The 25,218-nt window shown below is 50.4% G+C and overlaps 3 protein-coding genes across 3 annotated transcripts; 1 reads left to right on the forward strand and 2 right to left on the reverse strand.

The window, feature by feature from the left end:
• Nucleotides 1–625: 625 nt before the first annotated feature.
• Nucleotides 626–2,821, reverse strand: KRP23_1735 (uncharacterized protein; the record flags this gene model as incomplete). The annotated part of the gene is made up of 1 exon (XM_067886392.1): nt 626–2,821. One exon carries the CDS (start codon nt 2,819–2,821, stop codon nt 626–628), a length of 2,196 nt encoding a protein of 731 aa, XP_067749068.1.
• A 1,059-nt stretch (nt 2,822–3,880) lies between these two features.
• KRP23_1736 (uncharacterized protein) lies at nt 3,881–4,345 on the reverse strand (the record flags this gene model as incomplete). The annotated part of the gene is made up of 1 exon (XM_067886393.1): nt 3,881–4,345. One exon carries the CDS (start codon nt 4,343–4,345, stop codon nt 3,881–3,883), a length of 465 nt encoding a protein of 154 aa, XP_067749069.1.
• A 9,679-nt stretch (nt 4,346–14,024) lies between these two features.
• On the forward strand, nt 14,025–14,339 carry KRP23_1737 (uncharacterized protein; the record flags this gene model as incomplete). Its single annotated transcript, XM_067886394.1, has 1 exon — nt 14,025–14,339. The coding sequence occupies one exon, from the start codon at nt 14,025–14,027 to the stop codon at nt 14,337–14,339; it is 315 nt and encodes a 104-aa protein (XP_067749070.1).
• Nucleotides 14,340–25,218: the final 10,879 nt, after the last annotated feature.

Consider the following 25,218-nt stretch of genomic DNA (forward strand, 5'->3'; position numbering starts at 1 on the left):
ACTCGTCGTTGTTCAGTTCGTCTTCTACACAGACGAAAAATGCCGTCATATAGCACACACCTTATACCTTATCGATACTCCTTGAGCTCTGGAGAAAGTATATCGTGAAGTTGGATGGCAATTGGCTGTTTTAACGGCAATTTGGATGGCCTTCAGAATTGCGATTCAGTTGATGTGCGAAGAAATAGAGAAACACATTTCTAGGGAGGGCACCCGCACACATTGGTTCCCTTTGGGCTGAATCAAATTGGAGAGTAGACTACCAGATACAGAGCTGCGCTTTAATGACAAACATCATGGCACAGCCTGTACCTTGCGGCGTATCTCCATGTGCCGAAATTACAGACACGCAGGCTACCTGTTGCTCCGATATAGCTAGTCACAAATTACTCGCTTTGGTCGGGAATTTCCACACAAAAAATCAATTGTTGCCTTCAATGATGCAATTCGGTCTCGGACATTTGGCTTTTAGACACTAGTGTTGTCTTTCGACGTGGCGGTAGTCGGCTTTGACCTCATTGGCACTGTGGTAGATGCACTGGATTGCATTTGTCCCAGTAGGAGCCAATGAGCTATTGCAGTGTACAGTAGTACCTCAGTCGGATCTTTCCTCCCGCACGCAGTATTAGCCGTGGAAGCAGACTCGGCGGGGGACCCGGCGAGCAGCGAAAGCGAAGATCGACGACAGCACATTCTGGTCGAATCGCCACAGTCGACGTCGAATTCTTGAAGCCGTGCACGTCTTCTTCGCGTTGGCATCGACTGCTGACTCTTGATCTAGCACGCTCAGGAATGCGATCTTGGATTCCACGTCGAGGCCTGCATTGATCAGCTCGTGATGGTAGCCCCTGAAACTGCTAAGGTAGCGCTGGTACTCATTTGACACCCGCACATCGAGGTATTGGAGGGATTTGTTCACAGCGAGCATCTGCAGCAAAGCGTCCAAAGATCTAATGACCTCCTCAGGCTGATAGCCACGTTCGTCCGCTTCGTTTGCAATGACCAAGCGCACTTTCAGCTGCCGGACACACTTAACAAGCGGGTTGTTCATGTCACTCAGACTCCTAGCAAGGGCTTCGACGTTGTTCCAGTCGAGACGCAGCGTCGAGATTGGCGAGTTGCGTGTGCCAACATGGAGCTGTAAATCCTCAACCAGGCCGCTCTTGAGTGACAATACCTCGAGGTTGGGGCAGCAGCGAATAATCACGCTCACATCCACTACGTTGCCAGGATTTTCAATTGTCAAGAGTTCGAGCGACGATCCGATGGCAGCCAGTAAACGTGGAAGACCATCAGTAGAAGCTCCCTCATTCAGTCGCAAGGTCAGTGCGGTTAGGCTAGGACGATTCAGTTTCAGCTCCTGAACTGGCTGAAACACCAGCTCACTTCGTCGCACCAAGCACCGCCCAAAGCCAGGAACGAGCACGTTGACCCACTCGCTCCGTCCATCGTCACTGAAAGTGCGCAGCACAAATCTGCAGGACGTAAACGTCACGCTGTGCGGTTCGCCTCCATCCTGAATATCATACTGGACTTGAGCACCGGCTTTTAGCGTTGCGTCGCTGATATCAACTAAACCGCGCGGGCAATCGTACAGCAGCTCCTCGGGGCGGTCCGAGTCCAAGATCGCCAAAAAGGCCTCCACCTCTTTAACGCTGAGGCTTCCGATCTGACTAAGCTCAAGCGACTGAAGCGCCGAGCATGCTCGCGCTCGCTTCGAGAAGCACCCGTAAGCCAGCCACTTCCACCACGACTGGATCTTCGTGTCGTCGTTGTAGTAGCCCGAGTACATCCACATGGACAGCTTCTGGGTAGTTTGGTTAAGCACCAGCGCCGAGAACAGCGCCTCCATCTCCTTCTCCCCCAGCGGCATTTGCGGGTGCAGCACGAGTGAACCCAGCTGAAGAGGACTCGACCGCCCAGTGTTGGACAAGTATCTCGTATTCGACTGCTTGAAGTCGCGTCGTGTGGCGTCGAACGCAGCAATCATGAGCTGTCGGAAGCCGATAATCGACTCTGGGTCATTCCTCGCAGCTTCCGACGCCACTTGCACCGACACGAGCGAGAACCACACGTCATTGATCAGCAATCGTTCCATGATCTCTGCCGTCTTCTTGACACTCTTGACATCCTGGATATCTGCGACCATAGGTTCCAGCACAAATCTGCACGTGATTGTCTCCTTGTCCACTCGTCCATTGTCCCGCTGCGACCGTTCTCGAACCACCTTCTCGGCCCTGGCAACGCCACTCAGCCCCTTGAGCAGTTTCTTCTCAAAGTCTTCAGCTGTAAACTCCATCGTGCCTCGATCATGGGCCACTCTGATAGGGATATCGAGTCCCTGGCCCATTCCTCCTCCTCTCTCTGCCACCATTTTCATGGCCTCCAGAAACCCGTCACTGGACTTCTCGAGATTGCAAAATTTCACGATATCCGCCCGCGCATTGTCAAATTTCACCACAAAAGTCGCGGGAAGCAGCTCGGGGAAGTTCTCCTCGCCCTCTCGCCACCAGTTGACGTGGCAATGAGCATCCAGCAGGAACTTCCACGCGGCATGGTCCACACGAGCCACCGCCGCTAAAAGCGCGAGGGATTCGCGGATTTTAATCAGTTCTTGGAGGTAAAGTGCCTCGTCCTGCTGGAAGGCGCGGCGGCTGGGGAGCGTCACCTGGAGCCGCGGGTTGCTGGTCACCCATTGGCGGTCGTCGTCCCGCCCGCTCCCCTCGCACTGAAAGCCCACGTACAGAAGCTTCTGCGCCAAGGGGCGGCACCACGCGGCCAGGAAGCCCCAGCGCTGCTCGAAGTAAGTCTTGTCCGCCATTAAAATGTTCTGAACTGATTGCGATGAGTCAACGGCGGGGAATTTCAGCCAATCGCATGACGATCTGGGATGAGGGGAGAGTGATGGCCGGGAGTGCATGTCGTGTCTATATTATTTTTATTTTTAAAATATATTAACTTAAAACAAACAGACAATGTGCGCTTGAGTGTTGGTGTTGAGCTGAGCGCGAGGGGTCACCTTGTCCTTGCGCCTTGGTAGTGAGTCTTGAGCACCAGAGGGTTTACTGTGTCGTCTGTGCATTGGCAGCGATATCTTGAACGCGACGGTTACGCCAGATCCGTCGCGCCTTAGTGTTGATGTTGAAAACGCGCAAGGTCACCAGGCCCCACACGGCCAGGCTGATTCTTGTGTGGCAAACGTAGCCGACACCGTGTCCTTCGCACAGAGCTCACCTCATCTTTCCATCCCGGCCCCACGCGGAGTTCGCGCCGAGAAGAAAGATCCGGATCCGGGGGCGTTAAAGATGAACCACTTGTGCCTTTTGGCGCTACATGTAATTGCGAACTGGAAATATTGCACTTCTGCATTGCCCTAGGATACTCCAATATCGACATGTTTAGAGTTGCTAGGACTAACAAAGGCAGGTGGATGGCATTTTCTTCAGCACTTCCAGTCCGGATAGTGACTGAAGTTGGGTATTGTGTGTTTCCTCGCATGATATTCAATACGTAAGTATGTTGCAGCTAGAGATTTATGTCACCCCATTTTGCATTCGAGTTGCAATATTTGACCGGCGAAAATAGTAGGTAGTACTAGTAGTATGTTGTTCCTTATCGCGGCCTGCTGGAAGACACCCGTAAAGACTACAGTGTACTGGTACCAGTAGCAGCGATCTACCCAACCTGGTATCATTTCAGTGAATCTGCTATCGTCAAAGAGTAACCATCGAGAATGCTACACAAAAGAACTCAACTAAAACCGGTATTAGTACGTACTGGTTGTATGGAAAACTTAAAAGAACAGTTTCCAGCTATTGTTTTGATAGCACCAACGAGCTACAGCAATCCCCGGAGGCATTATTCCTTGGCAACGTCAAAATTAGGTCCATTTGATTGGGTCCAAGTTCTTTTGGACGCGGAACCAAATGGTGTCGTACTCATTGGCCAACGCTATAAACTTTTCGAAATCTTTACCCGATAGCTTGAGCTGGGCTTGTCGCGTCACTCTCTCGATTGCTCCAGGCTGGATGTTCTTAGCGATGAGATCATCGACATTCGCGCCCGATATGAGAAGCTTCAAAAGTTTCTTGTCTTTGCTGGTGAAGAAAGACTTGACAGTAGATCCGAGTTTCTTGACGTCGAAAGCTCTGTCTTCGTTGTCCGTCTCGTCGGTCTCGTCGGTCTCTCTCTTTCGAAGGTACCGCTGCCCGTTGCTCTGCGTCTGAAGATCAGCAATAGACGCGGAGGTGGCAATGTTCGTCAGCTTGGTCGTGGTATCCACAGCAGCTTCGCTCGTTGCGAAAAGAGCGGCAACAGCCACCAGAAGAGTGATGTACACGCGCATAACTGTAAAAACTGAAGCGGCAAATGGGGTTGAACTGGTGCTGTGTGGCGAAGCAAATTGCAGAATGGTTCACGTCTACCTTGGACAGTCGCGATCCGAAAGCAATGCATGAAGCACTTCACGCGCAGCTACCAGGTATTGATGGCGTCATTACCGCATGCAGGTCAACAGATCGTGGATTTCGATCTCAAGATTATTTTCCTTGATTTGTGCACCGGCTTTTATAATCTGTTCATAAATTGTTTGCTCAGCGTTTGACTACGGTACCATACCACATCCTATGGTAACACATGCTGTTGACCAGAACAAAGTTGCATTCTCCGGCCACGAAACGCGTCGAAGAACAGGTATTGCCATACTTGGACAGTCCAAGCAGAGAACTCGTCTGCCTTCTCTCGTGATGGCGCTTGCCACTTCGTCATGATTGAATTATTGTGCTGTTCGACTCGAACTTTGAGCCTCACTTCTGATGGGTGGTTTCTGTGCTGCAGATGGTCCAGCGAACCGTCCAGCCGCTGAATTAGCACTAGCCTCGCCAGCGCATTGACCGTGAGCCCAGTGGGCTCAGCCCATCGATCATCGAGTTGTAGTTTCACGTGTGGTATAAAGTACAGTCGGTCGGACATGAGTGCGTGTGCGCGTCGCAGGACGACAAATATGTCACAAGTGCCCCAACGCGGCGACGTTGCTGCTGCCATTTTGGTGTCCTATCCACTCATCAGCCCTCAAGTTCGTCAGGATTCCTGACGGGAGCGAACCGCGGGAGCGACCCATTCTGACATTCCTGACGTGCTCTTCTATACAGGTAGAGAGATACCCCGTAATACAGTACGGGGCCCGTATACATGTACAATCGGAACACTACCTTTTTAAATTAAATGGGTAGTCTGGGAGACTACAAAAGGGTACTGTCAACAAATGTATGGAAATCGCCCAAAACCCACAAAAGGGTATTCGATGTACTATGGGGAAATGTATACAACTCCTATCCTAACTCAGTTACCTCAATTCTTCCGTTCTTCTAGACCGCGTTCACCAGACTGTAGCAAGCCTCTCGAAATACTGTTCGAGTGGGAGTTCGGCAAGACTTTAGACTTTGAGCTCTTGGATCTTGGGCGTGTCTTCATCGTTCTCTTCAAAGCGGTCGCGTTTGGCCATGCAGTCGTGAAAGGCCGTGGAGCCCAGCCGTAGGCCCACCACGGCGGCCTGGCCGTAGATGCCCTTGCACAAATGTGCAGCCAACTTCGTGTACGATCACCCGTACCGCAGCTTGGTTACCGTGGGGATGACACCATCTTCGCCTACCAGAATGCAAGATATCCGCATGGGTGTATGGTTTTCCGGACGGCAAGTCTCCTTTCCCACTCAAGAGAACATCGCCGAAGGTAGACCGTTAGACACAGCGTAAGCGGTCGGCAGGTAGCGTCTCACTCGCGAAGTTCTCACTCGCAGCTAACCCTCCCACCGCGCCCTCAAGCATGACCGGCGAGGACAACACATCTGAGTTTGCCCCATGGAAAGTGTCTTGTGTTGCGGAAACACGAACCACGGCATCAATCGGTCGCAGTAGATCATGCAAACGCACAAGTCGTTTGTTACCCTGCGGACCTCGGCGAACCTCGTGTCGAGCGAGGCCATGTACCTGTGAGCAACAATAACGCGCTCCACCGTTGCGAAACCGAGGTACGCTTCGCTGTCCACAATAAAATCGGACATGTTTGAGAAAACTGTTCGAAGCTATAAGTTGTGGCGGGTATCACGGAAGGAGGCGCTTCTCTGATGACCCTTTCCAGTTAGAGTAGGTCTTGCCAGCATGACACGCACCCATACCGTTGAAGGAGCTTTCAGTCCTGAAGTGAACGATGAGGCTGCATCGTTCGTTCATAGTGAGAGTCATGTGCAAATCGCTCGTCACTACATGTAGATATCTACGGCAACAAACACGCAGTATTGACTCAAATGACCACCTTCAAAATGCGCAGCAACCTCCTTGTAGCCCATTGTCGTCACCTCGTCGTTCTATTCCTCGTTCCCTACGTGGATAAGCTCCTGTGAGCTCTTTTGTGGCAACACATTGGGTGTTGACGCTAAATAAAGCTTCGCGGATTTCCCCCCTCCAAAATGGGCATTGTGCGGAGTCTTCGAAAAGGTATTTCGTCCTTTTATACATACATACCCCATTATTGTACTCGTCACAAGTCGTTGGACCAAAATGTAGTCACGGTTTAGATGATTCAGAGCCCTAAAATCTATAGCGACATTTAGATATAGGGTGCAAAGTTGGGTCTATATTTCAAAAACGAGGCTGAATCGCAGCCGTTATTGCGCTACGAGTATGTTTACAAACGCATTCCTGAGGCTTCAGAGTTGCAGGAAACGGGCTGCTCCTGCGGTGCACGTCTCATTGGAGGAGGGGGTAATACGCATGGGTTTACAGGCGAAAGCCTTCTTCCTTCGATATGGCCATGAACTCGTAACACCGTACAGCATAGTCCTTCTGACCTGGGGTCAGCTCTCACACCGTGGCGTTTGACCCGGACTGTTGCTAGCGAAGTAAAGTTGTAATACACGTACAACGCACTAAGGAACAGTGTCGTGGCCGTCTTAATCTGATCGGGTAAGAACTCGAAGAGCTATTAGCATTTGCGTGGCATATTAATAAGGTTTGGTCCAATCTTCAGTGACGAGTACACAATTGTCGCACCTGCTGATTTCTCCTTGACGTGTACATGTAGCCGGGACCAATACATACAGTAATCATACTACCAATCAGGTTGTGAAGAGCATTCGTGGGTAACGTTACTGGGCAGTCGACGCATTTTTCGCACTGCACCACCCAGCCGTCTTCCTTTAGTGCGATGGCAGAGAATACTACCCAACATGAGAAGCGGATGTCATCACGCTGTAAATCACAAAAATCGGAGATGCCGACAAGAAATCTACACCCAAGCCTCACCTCAACCCCCCTCTGGGAGCGCGGTGACAGAAACCTAAGCCGAGCAATGTGACCATGCTTGGACCTGGGTTGCCGAGCGAGTTGGCGTTCACCCCCTCCTGACATTGTTGGTAGAAATAAGACAACAAATAGGCCACATACAAAACTAAGTGATTGCATCTTGTGTCAATAGTCACTCTCTTGCGATGGCGTTCCACATGATCTCATCTTCTTCTGCTGCAGTCCTCAGTAATTCATACAACGGAAAGTACCAATTCAGTGCCTGGAATCATTTTAGTGCACGATGCAAGCCCTCGTCCAATCACAGCTCTCTTTTTTATAGTGGCACCCCCTGATTGGCTAGATACCCCAGCGTCACTTTAGGCAATTTAAGCATTTTCTTGAAAGGAGGGAGTGAGTGGCGAGACAGTTTTATTTACCAATGGTGGACGACTATCGCCGGCAAGAACGGGGTGGCGAACCTTTCAGGGTTGTGTTGCTGGATCGATTCCCTTAAAACGTTTTTTCCTTCACGGTACGACCTTGTGCACCCTGGGACTCAAAAGTGTTTTCTACCAGCGACATCACAAGCCTCAGCCGAGTCCATAATTTTGACTCTGCTCGATCGATTTGAGAAATTTCATCATTTATTTCAATTTTAACACGACCAGGGATGCTACGGCTCAAAACGACAGAAGTCTCTCTTCTGCATGCAAACTCGTGATGCAGATACCAATGACCAACCACAGAAACAAACATAACTTGCCGGCGATAGTCGTCCACCTGTTGAGCCCAGACGCCGTGCATGGAGTTCAGAAGTGAACTCTAGCACCGTGGGGCCGCCTGTTCGGAAAGGCTACCGAACAGACGATCCCGGGGATGGGTTTTGACGTACCGCGCGAGACATATTAAATAGAGTATATTAGTTATTATACTATAAGTCAAGTGTCGAGTGTAGTCTACGGTACTGCGATCATATGCTTGGTAAAGGAGCCAACAGGAGATTGGCTCCTGCCTCCTCTTTGATCGAGGCAAATATCTGTGCGATGAGGAATGGAAGCAGGTCAGGAAGCGAGGACGGTTGTCCTCACTTCCGCTTTTGCTTCGGACTGAGCACGTCTGTAAGGTAGCAATAGGATAGCGGTATAACTCTCAATAAAGTCAATTGAGAAAGCAAAAGAGGTTTATTCACTTTAACATTTCAAGTGTGGGTACAAGTGATCATGGCCAACAACTCGACAAGCGGCTCGTTTGACAGGCTCGTCTTCCCAAAGGACACCAACCAATTTGGGGTGTGGAAGGATCTGATCGTCGGTCACTTGCGACAGAAAAGTGCAGCGATGCGCCGCGAGGCCATCGTCAAGGGCCTAGCCGAGCCAGCTTTTGGGTTCGAGGATTTGCTGCGAACCAACTGCGAGATCCCTCGTCCGATGGACGACGGCGATGAAGAGGCGCAGAGAGCGTACAGGTTTCAGCAAGTGACGCTTGGCGACCAAGATGCGTACATTCGGGCCCTGCTGAGTCAGACTCTGCCCCGTTCGTACCTGGAGTCGCTGCGCTCGTCGTTTAACGACAATACGCTGTATGTCGCATGGCAGCGACTGGATACAGTGTACGGGGATTCGAACGCCCAAGGAATGGCCAAGTTACTTGCAAGATTCGATGCCGCCCTGGCGATGGACTTCAAGTCTGTGGGCGAGCTCATCTTGTGCGTCAAGGAGGCGCGTAATCGGATCAACCGTCAGTCGCGGGACGCACTGAATGGCGTCACCATGATCCCAAATCAGTACGCGGCGATGAAGGTTCTGTCGCTGTTCCCAAGCCAATACTGGGGAAACCATGTGGAGTACAGCAGCGGGACGTTTCACCTGGACAGGGTGGAGTCGTTGTTGCGCAACGTGTTCATGGAGAAGAGCCGCAGCCAATCGAGGCGATGCAGTCCACGGCTATGCCCGCAAATCATGCGAGGGCTAGCCAGCATCTGGGCAAGCGCAAGGCGCGGAACACCGACCGCAGGAATGAAGATTGCTTCTACTGTGATGGCAAGTACAACAAGGACGGTCTCTTCCACATGAAGCGCGACTGTCCCAAGATGTTGGAAGACCGCAGCCTCGGCTTGATGCGCGCAAACATCTACGTGAAGGGTACGCGTGTGGCTGTCCCGTCCAGGACCGTGGGAGTTGCCCATGCCAGAGGAACGAAAAAGGGCGCAAAGAAGAAGGCCAGGACGGTACGTGCGGAGATTCCCGTGGACGTGGCGCTACTGCAGCCAATCAGCAAGCCCAAGCGCGTCGCGGCTGCTCAAGCCAAGCAGGCAGAGCCAGGGCCAAGCCGCAGCGACACGCTGACGCCGGAACAAGCCAAGGCGGACGAGGATGCGCTGATGCTGTCCCCTCCCCCAACCCCTGGATCGCCGGTGGTGTCGAATACGCCGCTGAGTGACGACGACGACGTCGACGACTTTGCGACGGGCCAACTTTTGGCCCTTGCTGGAAAAGTGACGGAAGCTTCCAGCAGCATCGCGAAAGCCTCTGCGAACATCGAAAAGACGGTAAGCGTTTTGTACCCTGAGCTGATGGAAAGAGATATGGCTGACGTGGCGTGTTCTGATTGGGTGTTAGACTCAGGGTGCGGCTACGGTTTAACCGCTGACGCGTCGCTGTTTGTGCGCAAACAGTCCAGCCAAGAGTTTAGGTTTACGTTCGGAGAAGGCAGTAAACTAAGCAATACACATGTTGGCTCTGTTCTACTCTATTTTTTGGGTCCTGGTGGTATCAAACCGTTCCGTTTTGATAACATGGCACTAGTACCGAAAGCCAAAGCTAATATATTGAGTGAGTATTAACTAAAGAAGACAGGTTATCAAATTGTGGAGAGTACTAGAGGTGGGTACAAATGTGTCCTCTGGAAACACGAGCTGGCTTTTGTGGCTATTGCAGTCAATGGAGCCTACTATATACAGGCTCGTACACTGAGAGACAGGCAGATTTACTGCTCTGCTATAAAAGCAAGGCCTATCATGCCCCTTAGGATGGCAGGGTACACTCAGGTCAAAGCAGCCTTCATGGAGTGGCATGTAAAATTAGGACACCTCAACAGAGATAAGTTAAGTGAGGTGATGAGTGGTAACCTGATACCAGGTCTACCTAGCTTTAGTAGGGTGGCACTCACGAAGATACCATTCTTCTGCCACACATGCACAGAAATGAAAATGCGCAGGATGAGCTACAGGAATATGGTTGGCACTAGAGACAACCAGCCCATTAGTACTATTCATATGGATACTAATGGACCCATGAAGACACTGGGAGTGTACGGTGCAGTAGGCTCTATCAGATACTTTCTCAGTATCATTGATGATCAGACATCATGGCGTTGGACATATGTACTTCGAAAGAAAACGGAGGTACAGATAAAAGTCAAAGAGCTACTGACACAACTAGAAAGAGAGGGAAAGTTTACAATAAGGCGCATCAGATCAGATGGCGGCACGGAATTTGTAAATTCAGCGCTAAACACATTCTGCACAGGAAAAGGAATAACGTTTCAGACCTCTAATCCATATAGTCCAGAAGAAAATGGAGCGGCAGAGAGAGACCATCAATCTAAGATGGGAAAAGTACGCTGTGCCCTCCGGGATGCAAACATGGCAGCCAAATGGTGGCCAAAGGCACTCAAATATATGACCTACGTGCAAAACTGCACCCCCATGAGTCGCCTAAAGAACAGGACACCGTATGAATGAGTAAAAGGGGCACACCCGGACAAAAAGACACTCCAGGTATGGGGTTGCGTGTGCTTTGCCTACGTGCCTGCAGCTGTCCGAAAGGACAAGAAGCTGGCAGCGCGAGCAATCAAGTGCAGATTTCTCGGTATCTCTGAAGATACCAAAGGGTTTAGGCTGCTGGATATACACAACAACAAGTTCATGGTTGCTAGATCAGTAACGTTTGACACGGAAAACTGCTCAAACATAATTACACGGTCGTTTGGAAAAGAACCGGAGAAGCTGACACCGGATGAGCTTATAGACGTTGACTCTCTGGAAAAAGCACTAACCAGCGAGGTAGTAGCCCATGATGCATCGAGTGCAGCACCAAATCCAGCAGAATTTCTTGGAGCAGTGGGAGTCAAACGCAAAGCAAAGGAGCTAATTGGAGCAGTGGGAGTCCAGGGTCGACCACGGAGAAAAAATGGGCTTCGTGAGGTGGTACAAACCCGGCCACAGCGGACCCGGAAAAGTCCGACAAGATACTCGGACTATCAGTGTTTCCAAACACATATCGATAAAGAGATTGCGGTAGACCAAATTGGAAACAGTATATCAGTCCCCAAAAGTCTGAAAGAAGCTCTTACGGGTACTTACAGAAAACAGTGGCGACAAGCATTGGATTTAGAATATCAGTCGCTACTCGAGAACGGAACGTGGAAGCTAACTCGCTTACCACCTGGTCAAAAGGCATTGGGTTCTTGCTGTAAAGTACAATGCGGACGGGACTATAGAACGGTTTAAAGCGCGATTAGCCGCACAAGGGAATCATCAAGAGTATGGTGTGAATTGTGATGGTGTATACGCACCTGTGGCCCGTTTTGAGTCACTACGGCTCGTCTTAGCCATTGGGACCATATTGAATTGCCACATTCACCAAATGGATGTTAGCACGGCATTCCTTAATGGGACTATGGACAGAGAACAGAAGGTGTATATGCATCAACCTCCAGGCTACAAATTAGCGGGTCATGAAAGACTGGTCTGTGAGCTCAAAAAGAGCATCTATGGGTTAAAACAAGCCCCTAAGATCTGGTATGGAGTCCTTCACAGATTTTTCACCGGCCTTGGTTTTGTCCGATGCAACAAAGAGTATTGCATCTATGTTCAAAACGTGGGAGAGCATTGGATAATCGTGGTTGTCTATGTTGATGATCTTACGATCATGTCTCGTGACATGGGACTAATCAATAAGCTAAAAAGGGATCACTCGGCGAGATTCAAGATGAAAGACCTAGGAGACATCCATTATATCTTACAGATGGAGGTCCGAAGAAACCGAAAGCAAAAGACTATGACAATCTCACAGCACAAGTACGTAGAGGAGCTACTGAGAAAGTTCAATATGGAAAAGAGTGCACCGGTTTCAACACCACAGATCAAAAGTGTCGAGCTAGAGCCAGAGCCAGAGATGTCAGCTCAACAAATTGCAGCCCAGGAATTTGACTATCGAGGGCTTGTCGGGTCACTACAGTATCTGGTTAGAGGAACCAGACCAGATATTGCAAACGCAGTCAGAGAACTGAGCAAGTTTTTGTCTTGCTACAATGAGACGCACTGGGAGGCGGCTAGGCGTGTACTCAAATACTTGAAAGGGACGTCGACGTACGGTCTCCTTCTTGATGGGAAATCGAGAGCGGTGACGTATGAAGTATACACAGACGCAAGCTTCGCGTGTCAACCCAAAGAACGTAAGTCGGTTACTGGGTATGTGATCACGATGGCCGGGACCAGTATATCATGGTGTAGCAGCAAACAGGCATCAGTATCTCTTTCGACTGCTGAGGCAGAACTCATTGCACTAAGCGAAGGCGCAAAGGAAAGCGAGTGGTTATGGTACCTGCTGAGAGAAATGGGGTTTCCTCAGGAACAATCAGTACAAGTATGGTGTGATAGCAAGTCAGCCATCAGCACGGTAAAGAATGCAGGCAACCATAAAGCAACAAAACACGTTCAAATAAGATACTTGTTTACAAGGGATCTCGTAGAAGAGGGAAGGCTAGATATACACTACTGTCGAACGGATGATATGGCAGCAGATATTCTAACAAAGGCTCTACCAACTAATCAGTTCACAAAGTTGAGAGAACTAATAGGGGTCAAAGACCTAAAGACATCAAACGACACTTAGTGGGAGTGTTGAGCCCAGACGCCGTGCATGGAGTTCAGAAGTGAACTCTAGCACCGTGGGGCCGCCTGTTCGGAAAGGCTACCGAACAGACGATCCCGGGGATGGGTTTTGACGTACCGCGCGAGACATATTAAATAGAGTATATTAGTTATTATACTATAAGTCAAGTGTCGAGTGTAGTCTACGGTACTGCGATCATATGATTGGTAAAGGAGCCAACAGGAGATTGGCTCCTGCCTCCTCTTTGATCGAGGCAAATATCTGTGCGATGAGGAATGGAAGCAGGTCAGGAAGCGAGGACGGTTGTCCTCACTTCCGCTTTTGCCTCGGACTGAGCACGTCTGTAAGGTAGCAATAGGATAGCGGTATAACTCTCAATAAAGTCAATTGAGAAAGCAAAAGAGGTTTATTCACTTTAACACCACCATTGGTAAATAAAACTATCTCGGCACTCTTTCACTGGACTTTCATCGGATGAGTACAAGTTATCGAGCCCACTTCCCCATTCATGATGGCGAGCCTCTCTTCTTCCGTCTTTTGCCGGTTCGCCACCCCGTTCTTGCCGGCGATAGTCGTCCACCATTGGTAAATAAAACTGTCTCGCCACTCACTCACTCCTACTGCATCCCCGTCGAGACAATTGTGTTCACGGGGTACCTCCTCGACTATGGTAACAACAGCAACGAAGCGTCTTCTGTGCTCACTCATTCATCAGTAGTATACTGTAGGTTTTTGCAGGAGCGTATAAACTATCAGAGTTATTCTGTTTGAGTGATGGATAGCACTACGTTGCCTTTACCGAGTCTCCTGGCGGCACTACGAAACGTGGAGCCCAAACGGCAGTATGTTGGTGCGTCGGGAGCGCTACAAGAAGGTGGACGTTGAAGAAGCCTTGGACAGGGCGTACGAGGGGGAGAAGTTTGCAGCTGTGGCACGACCGTTGGTGCCCCTTCATACGCTCTTCAAGAAGTCCAAGGAACTCCAAACTACTGGGGCCATCACAAAAAACGTCGAGGACCCAAGCCAGCATTGTCGGCAGAGCAAGAAACCGACCTCGTCACCTGGATTGCAGGCATGCAGCGTACAGGCTTTCCTGTCGGAGCAGAGCGGGTCCTTGAGCGCGCGAACAACGTCTACGAGAAGCTCCATGGTGCAGTGACCCGTGCTGGGACGTTTTTTTACCCGCTTATCAAAGGCTGGTACCGGCGGTTTAAAACCCACCACCCTGAGCTTGCACCACGCACGGCGCAGAAGATAGCCCGCGTGCGGAACACGGTGGATTATGACGCCGTCCGTGCTCTATTTCACGCCATCACCAAGCGCGTGATCGAGTTGAGCTTAACGGGAGAACGTGTTTTTTTTACATGGACGAGACTTCATTTATGCCTAAGGGCACGTCGACCAAAGTGATCGCGCTTGAGGACTCCTCCAATTTATGGAGTAAGAAGACGGTGCCCCAACTTTCACATGGCAGTGGTGACTGCGGTAAACGCTGCAGGTTCTGCAATTGCTCCCCTTAATGTTCTACCCGGCAAGCGCATTTACAAGACTGAGAAGGCTAAACTTTCCATCAAGGGTGCACGGGCGACAGGTGCACCGAAGTGGTTCAGCAATGGAAACATCTTTCGTTTGTGGTTGTCAATGTTTGCGGATGAAGTTAAAAGACTTGGCGTTGAATTCCCTATCGTATTAGTGCTGGACAACAGCTCGACTTACGTCGTCATCGGTACTCTCACATCTCCCTAACTGATCCTCTCTACCTGACTACGCGTTCTTTATTTGGTTTGTCGTCTCTGTGTGCAAATGAGTTTATATGACTTTCACTATAGAAGTCCTCTAACTGACTAAAACCCTCCTTATTCTCTAACTGACAGACCGAAGGTGGGGGAACTCCCTCAATGGACGCCAAATCGTGCCTCCGAATCTGACTTCGTCGGTGCAGCTACTTGATGCAATTTAGCTTTCTGACATATCTGGATCAGGCCGTGAGGATGATCCGTTTTCCGACGAGGAAGGAAGCTCTGAAGTTATTCTTAGTTAGGCACGTAGGTGCGACAATGTTAGCAAAGTCGGTATGGCCCACGAGGGGTCATTCGGCTTTTCGCATCGCGGACAAAACATCTCGAGTTTCCATCTTCTTCTCCAGCTTCAACCTTTCCTACCCAGGCATTATCATGTCCTCCGCTCATGTCAGCGTCGGTGATCTTGCATTTGTGGGACCGATGCACGTTCCAGCGCTGTCTGAGTTTTCTTACGTTCGCGTTCAGCGTGTTGAAGGAGATACCGTGCATATAGCAACTGTTGGGGCGGCCGACGATGGGGACGGCCTAGAATTGACAGCTGCAGCTGCCACGATAGGGCTACGTGTGGTGGAGGCGTCGGAGATTACTCTGCTACCAGGTTCCTATGTCGGTCGTCTTGTGGCGTTCGTACACCAGAATGGGCCAAATGCCGGTACTTGGGCCTACGGGGTCATTACACGTTATGCTCATGTTAGTGGCAGCCCGCTACTTAGTGTGTTGACTGGGGAGGTCACCGTGCGTGTCCAACTAAACGATCCACCGACATCAATAATCAAGGTGGACCCCGTCAATTATGTCCTCCAAGCCGGAGCATCCATATCGGACATGGTGCTCAACTCCAACGAACTACTCCTGCAACAAGACATGATTTGGGGCGTGTACCGCAAGCGTCGTAGTGTGATTCCCCCGAGGTTCGCGCCTTGTTGCCTGTTCCGTTCGAGCCGGAAGGTAGGGTGCCTTTGGTTCGACCGCATGATCTGCAGGTTGTTCGCGTTCGGCGCCAGCATGTTCTGGATGTGTCTATGGGGTCTAGAAAGAGGAATTCTCTAAATTTGTATCGCGATCCGCAAGCGGCAACTGCCTCGGCTGACCCTCCTCTCGACGACGACGCCGATCTTGACATCGACGATGAGGTTCCCAGTATCGACAGTGATCGCGCAGATGAGGACATCGTGGCGCTCCAACAGCAGCACCGCACCCTCGGTAAGCGTTCATGGCACATCGGGCAACAGATCGATCTCTGCGGAGACGAATCATTCGAGGGCTACGCGAGTGACCAAGACCAAGTGCGCGGACGAGGCTCATTCCGACCGACCGCTGTCCAGCGTCGCGTTCATCACACGGTCGTCAGTGCGCGACACCAAGGTAAGCACCCTCAGTCTTTATTGGAGTCTCTGCAGCATCCAGTCCATGCCCAGTTTCTTGCATCGCCACCTGTGCTCCGAGGTCTATATGATTTTGGCTTCGGGGTGCGAGGTCTCTCCGTTATGCATTGTCGGCCGGCCGACGTGTTGGCTCGTGTGGATGCACTGGAGGCCGCGTCGTTCTCTGCAGATTTCTCCGAGAAAAACAAGTTAATCCCAGCCAATCGACCGGTTTCAAAATCTGGCGTTCTCGAGGCACTCCTCGCCTTGCAAGCGTTTGCCGATGACTTCTACAGCCAAGAGGTGATCACTTTGATCGAACATGCCACCCGGTTCATTAGGCGGTACAAAGGCGTTTCCGACAACGATGCCTTTGGGTGGAAGCTCGTGGCGTTTTGGGTCACCAGCAAGTTCTGTAAGTATAGAGGGCTACTTGTGGAGGAAGACCTTGGTGCAACTGGGACGATTTGTACTGAATTCTCCCGCAATGATGAGGATCTTCTTGAGTTACTTGACGTGAGTACCAACCACCGTCCAGCCACGACCTCTACACGTCACGCAGGATACGGTTCCGACTCAGTACGGCGTCAAGATCGGGCTCGTCGCACACAGAGTAGCGTCCCAATTCCAGTACTCTCGGCCCTCCCTCGCCAAGGTGACAAACGTCTCTGCATGAAGTTCTTATCCAACATGGGATGCACCGGAAACGGTCAAGGCGGGTGCTTTGATAATAAATGAGCGCATTTTCGCCCGAGCCAGCTGCCAGACACGGTCAAAAACTATATCAATGAAAAGTACAATGGTCTGACGCAGGAGCACCAAGACCTGTGACGCAAGGCCCCAAAACATCAAGGCCCCAGCGCCTTTGATTCGGGTAGTCGCTTACAAACATCACTGGAACGGACATCTCGCGCCTACCAACGGCTATATGAGGTCGAGGTCGACGCCATTCGTCACAATTTGTCCGATTTTGCGTCTCAGTATGATATCGCTGTTCCCGACATTAATCGTGACACCACGGTCGTTGATACTGTTCAAGTCAAGTACTTATCTACTCTCGCTCGTCTGTCCAAGATCTCACTACCTGCATTCGTCCGGCTTGTCCGTGGCCAAACCGCTGCTGACACCCGACCAAATAAAGCGCTACACGAGTTACCAGTTCCGGCTGATACCGATTTTCGTGACACGTACAACGCGTGGAACACGATCGTTCGTCAGGGTGTGAGACCAAACCGGACAACTTCGAAGCCAAGCAGGCAACATGAACGACCGTCCAACCACAAAATCCCGCCAATTCACCTCGCGAAGGTGCGTCAGCACATTCGAAAATGACAACTTGAGGGACGGTACCTCGTGCTTGAGAAGGACGCCCTCGATATTTGGCCGGAAATATTCATCAGCCCTGTTAGGGTGGTGGAGAAGGGCGACAACGACGTCCGAGTGATCAACAATTACTCATTTCCTACGGGATCATCGGTGAATGACTTCACCGACACTAACAACTTTCCGGAGATTACATATAATCCTCCGCGAGATATTGCATCCCGTATTCACGCGTTGCGGGAGTTGCATCCTCACGATGAGGTGTTATTGATGCTCGGAGACGTCTCCGGCGCTTTTCGGCACGTGCCGATGAGCGAAAACGATGTGCACATGTTTGCTTTTCTTTTCGATGACCACGTGGTCATCGACCTTTCGTGCGGGTTCGGCTGGTGCGGTTCGCCCGCGTATTATTCAGTGGCAGGCAAAATTATCAACCATCAGTACGAGTGCTCGCAGCCGATCGGCTCGTCGCCTCTCGATTCCAGTCACTTCGTCGGCAACGTGTGGTGTGATGACCACACGTGTGTCGAGGTGAATACTGGATCGCGGTGTCAAGAAGCCAACATTGCTCTACGTCAGGCGATGATTACGGTTCTCGGGCCTTCCGCCGTCAACGAGAAACAAATTTACACACTGGGATACACGGGGTAAGGCACTCGGATTAAATTTTGACACGTCCAAGGGCACTGTGTCGATACCGGACGACAAGATGTCGCGGGCTTTCCAGATTGCTGAGCAGCTCCTAAAGGCGAGACGGGCGTCCAAAACGGATCTAAATAAGGTTCTCGGTGTTTTTTGGCACGTGGCCGTGTGTTTTCCGTCAGCTAGATCTTTTTATCAGAGGGTCCTGATTTTGCCGTCCGGATGTATTCGTTCGGAAAGCGACAGCTCAGTCCGGAAGTGATCGACGACTTACGATGGTTTCGTGCGGTCCTTGCATTCAAGTCTCGGTTTAACAGCATTCCCGTTGAACAGTTTGCAAACGTCATCCCGCCTTCCGTTCATGTGTACATGGACGCTTCCAAAACAGGACTGTGTGCCATCAATCCCGAGCGGCAGGAATACATCCGTTCTCGGTTCAATCGTGCGGAACTGGACGCTATTCGGTCGGAGACGTACGAATATTCTATTAATGCGCGCGAGCTGACCAGTGCAGTATTGGCAGCTCTCCACTGGGGCCCGTCGTGGCAACAGCGTGCTTCCGGGGGCCCAACTCACGTCCGATTTCATATAGACAATATTTCGGCGGTGTCATGGTCAAATAAGCGACTCAGCCGTCATCCTCGGGCTCAGATGCTAAATCGCCTTCTTTCTCTGGCGGAGCTTCAATACCGATGCCTGTTCACAGCCGAACACATTGCTGGCCGAGAGAACACAATGGCCGATGCAGGTTCAAGGGAATGGACTCCAACAGATCCGCTATGGTCTAATTGGACTAACCTTTCCGCTTCATGGTCGCAGGTCTTCGTTCGCCCTCCCTTCGACAATCTCTCCGCCATTTGGGAAGCATGCTGTGCGACCAAGCCTTGGCGGGCGCTACCAAATCCAAGTACGGAAGTACCTGGAAACAATGGTCACGATTCGCACGAATGATGGGCTGGTCACCATGGCTGTCGGGTGCGGGGCAGACAAGGGGCAATAAGCTGGGCTATTTTGAAGTGTATCTGTGGAAATTCGGCTGGAACGCGTCCAGCAAAGGAAATCATTACTCTACGATTCAAACTAAGATTTCTTCGGTCATTTGGTTTCACAAGCGTTATCAAGGTGTCGAAGTCGTCCGATCACCCCGTTTGCGCATGATTTTACAAGGTATCAAACGGCTTTCAGACCCCGTCCGGAAGAAATTTCCCGTCACGCCCGCTTTTCTCCGGGTGCTGCGTCGTTCTCCTCACCGCAGCAACGCCTTTTGTGGGGTAGCGTGTTGATTGCATATTTTTTCCTGTTACGGCGGTCAGAATATCTGGTGATAGGTCGCAAGAGGAGCAAATACTGCCTGAAGAACAAGAACGTCTATTTTTCAGACGAGGAGGGAAATCCGACATCGTCTGCAGCAGCCAAAGCAGTAACAATCGGTCTAGAAGGATCGAAAAACGACCAGTACGGTCGCGGGGCCTGGCGAACTATGCACGAGTCTGGGGACAAACTGCTCTGTCCGGTAAGGGCACTTCGTCACATCAGATCGGCGAGACAACAACTCGGGGCTACAAACGCAGATCATCTGTGTGTGAACCTGGACTCTGCAACAATGTCAAGAGTGCTCAAGAAGGCCGCGGTTGCAGCGAAAGTCAGCCCGTGGAATTATGCCACTCACTCACTAAGAATTGGCGGAGCATCGGCTTTAATGAACGGCCACGTCGACAGTCTGTCGATTAAACTTTTGGGGCGGTGGGTATCAAGGTGTTACGAAGAATATCCCGTGCAAGCAGCAGCAGCTACCAAGGGACTGGCCGGCCGCATGGTATAAGCATCGATATCCCGATTGCGTGGGTCGCACATTCTTTTTTTGGGGGGGGCACACCACGCCCTCGAGATTTCAGAGGCAAATACAATATCCGATTTGACCCCCACTTCAAGCGAGATGACTGAGGAAATCTGGATCAGGCCGTGAGGATGATCCGTTTTCCGACGAGGAAGGAAGCTCTGAAGTTATTCTTAGTTAGGCACGTAGGTGCGACAATGTTAGCAAAGTAAGTATGGCCCACGAGGGGTCATTCGGCTTTTCGCATAGCGGACATACCCGCCACACCACGCCCTCGAGATTTCAGAGGCAAATACAATCTGCGATTTGACCCCCACTTCAAGCGAGATGACTGAGGAAATTCGGCTAATGCTTGGTGAACTTACTGATTGATATTATATTTGTAGGCAACATCCGATAGTTTAAAGCCCGACACCGTCGTCGATTTGTCCGCTGATCCCTTGACGCAATGGAAGGCGACATAAAGCGGGAACTGAACCTTCTCGAGGCAACCCAGTTCAGCATCGATAGTTAGGGCGATGTGACGGCCGATCGCATACGCAACTACTGGGCGAAGTCAAGTATCGTAGACGCTACGTTGTTGGGGGAGCTCATCCAGGCAGGGGAGTATGCGTTGGCTGCTGAAGGTAAACAATATTGTGAGCATGCTGGAGGGGGTTAGCATGTTGCCCATTACTTGGAGATTGATTCTGACGTTGAAGTTCACGAGCTCCCAGAAGGCGATGTCGAGGACAATGATGCTGAGGAGGTGGATGGTGACGTGGACGACGAGAACGACAAACCCCCTGTGTCAGCATCGACAGCACTCGCCTATTGTATGGAGCTTTCTTCGTTTCTATCCCAGTGTGAAGAGAATGCAAAGCGGGAACAGGAAATGATACAGACCTTGACAATGGTAGCTAGAGCCCAAGTAGTGTAGCGGCGGCGGCAGACATCACTGGATACTTTTTTTACACCAATGTAAATGTAGCCATTTCCATAACTGACACATTCTCTAAATGAAACAACGTCAAGGATCAGCCAGATCGGGCGTCACTTATAGAGATGTGACTGTACATGCTGCACTTACCAAAATACGCTCAAACTGATAATAATTTTGTTTACTGGTTTGGACGGGTATTTTTATTTAAGGGTCAATTGGCGCAGCGCACGACAAAGGCATTTTGGTGCTCGCGTTGCCACCAAATGCTACCCATATGTACCAGCCGCTAGACGTCGCCGTATTCAAGTCTTTTACGAACGCAGTTACGGACGCACTGAAGTCGAAGCTCCACGATACAGCTGACATAGTGCTGTCCATAGAGCCTCAATTCAAAATGCGTGTGCGGCCTACCAGACTTCATTATTGAGCAACCCAACAATGCCATTTGCGGGGTTTCCTGCACCGGGTTGTTTCCTCAATCGATCGCCAACATGACGAAGCGACTGAAGCTGTATACCGACGGTGGAGCAAAGGGCGAGATTGGTACAGACTATTGGCTGAAGCGGAAGCGTGAGGAGGTCGGGTTGAAGTCGCGAAGTGAGATACTGATGAGGCGAGGCGGGTGAACGCCTTTATCGTCCAGGGTGTATAGTGCACGCGCGCCAGAAGACTCAGCCGATCAGGAAGCTTAAACTTCGCTTTTCGGAAAGCCCAATGGGGTCAGACTACCTCCAAAAGTACGGGACCTCCGGAAGTAGCTTGGCGTGTGACCTTGTGTAATCCCTATAGGTGTCGTTTGTCTTCGGAAGACCGGACTCCACCTGATGAGTTGTTCCTACACAATCAAAATGAATACAAGAATACAGAGTGCGTACATTCACTTCCCGACGCAATTAGTACAGCTGGGGTTAGACCACTAGCAAAGCCTTCCCAGATGACCAAATAATACAGAGAGTTATACACAATATACAGCTGCTACTTATTCTTTTGGACCCTTGAGCAGTGGGTCCGTACACCAGTCTACTTGTGTTTCACCTGGAAGACTGGTCACTTCCAGATGCACCCTTGTTGCGCACCACTTTCAGTAAGGAGGATTTATAACTCCTTCCAGAAGATAACTTTCAAATATATCCAAAAGGAAAGCCACTTCCGGATCACTCAATATACAGTCTTATCACACAGCAGTCTATTCGATCAAATTCCGGGGGGTGACTACTAACAACCTCCTGAAACGGCAATTACTATGAAATGGGGAGTCTAGAGGACACACTCCCAACTGAAATATGAAATAGGACAGATCACATACGAATGCGCGTCACTCGGTCACCGCCTAATTTGGTCTTGAGCCTTTCGGAGAGTTCCACGGCGGTCTTCGCGATCACGACGCGTCCAAACGCAGGCTGGGTGAACCCGGGTCCCCGGAAATACACGGCGGCTTGTCCGGCGTTATCCCAGCGTGCTTCCAGGCCAACTGAGAAGGGCCCTGGAAAACACTTGCGCCCTTGGTGGCAAAACGAACTCTCTGTTATTTTTAGTCTCTGCTAGAAGTCTTCTGTCAAGGTCTCTGCTGGAAGTCTTCCACATGCACATTTGTCTTGGTTTCACTATAGGGTTCTTTGGCGTAATCAGCATCCGGGAGGCTGACACATCCTGGTCGCAAGCCGGCTCTTCGTGCATAACATATCCGGCTGGTCGTCTTGGTCGGTCGCTAATATCTTGGGATTTGTATACTGGAAAATTGGAAAGGTCTTGGTGGGTACAAATCAGGAGCGTCTGGTCAGCCTCCGCACCCACAACGTCTGGGTCATCTGCGAGTCGCATCAGAAAGGAACTTTCGGAAGGCACACGTGACTTCCAGAAGTAACTCGCTATTGGGAGGACTTCTGGAAGTCACTTGGTCTCAGAATGCTGTGGGAACTTGTACCAGTTCTCCGTTCGTCCTTGTTCTTCCCTGTCGCGTGCACTTCTGGACCAATCATCACTGCGAGTACTTCCATGGGAAATGGGAAACGACGCTCGGACATTTTACGTCCAGTCGCCACGTGTCACTGACGCTTCCACCTGCTGCGGACAAGGCGGGCGAGAAAGCTAGAGTTACTGAAGATATTTCTTAGTATTCATCGTGAATGAAAATAACAGCGTGCACTAAATTAACCACTTGTTTTTTTGTTACTATTGGCGTGTATGCAACTGCTCGTATTTGCTGTGCCAGTGAGTAACTAGTCGGGACGTCAATAATATTTAGGTTGTTTGTTCTTCTGCAATAAATGTACGTCAGCACGAGCTGCTAATTATTTGTTAATGTCGCGCACGAGCCGCTCTCCAAGTTCATTCAATTGCGTGCATTGAATTGGCACTTTCCGTTATGGTAAGCACTCGCGCACACCCAACAGCAATGCACCTGTACAGAGTGTCCAGTACTAGTAAACGCAATGACGCGGCAGTGATCATCTCGTACCTCAAACCAATAGTACAATCAGAAACGCCAATTTGCCCTGGATGGGGAATGGCTCGAGGCGGCGATTGATCGGCTCGAGATGGTGTCTCCTGAACGCCTCAATGTTTTATGGGGCATTATAACGTCAAGATATTGTTTTCTTTTAGTATCGTAACAACAGACATCACGTAGTGCTGTGGAGTTAACCAAACGACTCATGAATGACAATATAATTCTGGAGTCGTTCATCACGGTCACCCGACGAACTATCTTGGAGAGTATCGTCCATCTTCTGCTGCATCGCATGAATTAAACGTTGTGGGATGGATCGCTTGCTTCCATGTTACTATCTGAATTACTCGTTTGAGTACCACCTGCAGCTTTGAATGATTGCGTTCTTGTTCAGATCCCCTGTCGGAATACTGGTCATTTTAAAGATATGAACTTCAACTACGAACTGCTGGCTTCGAAAGTCATAGATAACCCATTGGTTGTTGGGCCAACCCTAGCCGAAACGAACTGTTGCTTCAGTCAAGTCATTTGACACCACGAGCCAGCGCATTCAATGAGTGCACTATTATTGATAAATTTGGAACAGCAGCAGATCGAAAAGCAACCAGGCATCCATAGTAGTTCTTCAAAGTTGGCAACGGGTTTCAAACTGCTATCGTATCGAAGGTCTACTTTACCGTCGTATCACGAGGGCAATCACAAAACTATGTGAAGTCACGGGAACGCAGGCACCATCGTATTCTGAGCAGTAGTGCACTTTGGGACGCTCACTTAAGCGACGAATACATCAAATATACTTTGTCAAACTTTCATCCCACGTTCATCAGCTGCTACAACATATTCCTCTACACAGAGCTACACATTGTCCAACACTAAAGCTTCTCATGTCCGAACAAGCTCAGCACCGACGTCTAAGATAGTGAGGATTGAAGGCATAATGTGTATCGCAGTTGCCCTGGTAATATTTCTTGTTTGTCTTGAGTCACTGCTCTAATAGCCTCTATGTATTGTGGCGTTGGGTTTTGGAGCCGCAAGGTCCGACGGACGCTGCACCTTTCAGTGAAAGGTGACAGGGCGTCTTGATTGGCTGGTCTCATTTCCCGCGTTATAGTGACCTAGGAACAGTAGTGACCGAGGTCTCGGCTGGGTCTAATAAAACCCCGGCCGAGGTTAAAAGCCTCGTTTGTACTCACTTCGGCGTCGTACCCTCGGCTGTATAGAGCCAACTATACGATTTCCCGCAGAGATCTGTTTACACTTGATATTTGTATAGAGATATAGGACTAGCTAAATGATGACCTACAGAGGCTCCCAGAACTGTAGGATAAAAGAAATAAGTCAGCAGTCTTCCCCCCAAGCCACCAAGGGTCAAGTCCGTCTTTGATAAGTCTAGCTAGCTTGTCTTAGAGTCTGGATACGCTCGGCTGCGTGGGATGCCTGTCAGCGAGCTTGAGGTACATTGAACCTAGAGTTTGTTGCTGGTCAGTCCAAGAGATAGGAGTGGCCGAGAGTTAGGGACGACGGAGAGTGTCGGTCCCTATATATTGGAGGAACCCGAGTGTTCCCAAGTGTATTTCACTACCCCCCCCCCGAGGTCACCCTCGGCAAACCCGTATTAGACGTGATTGCCGGTACCCTTCCTTCTGAGGGACTGCGGGGGTTCGCGCGAAAGCGCAATATTGCATTCTAGCCCTCGCTC

This window comes from Phytophthora ramorum (genome assembly GCF_020800215.1).
Source record: "Phytophthora ramorum isolate Pr-102 chromosome Unknown Phyram_PR-102_s0002, whole genome shotgun sequence".
Taxonomy (NCBI): Eukaryota; Oomycota; class Peronosporomycetes; order Peronosporales; family Peronosporaceae; genus Phytophthora; species Phytophthora ramorum.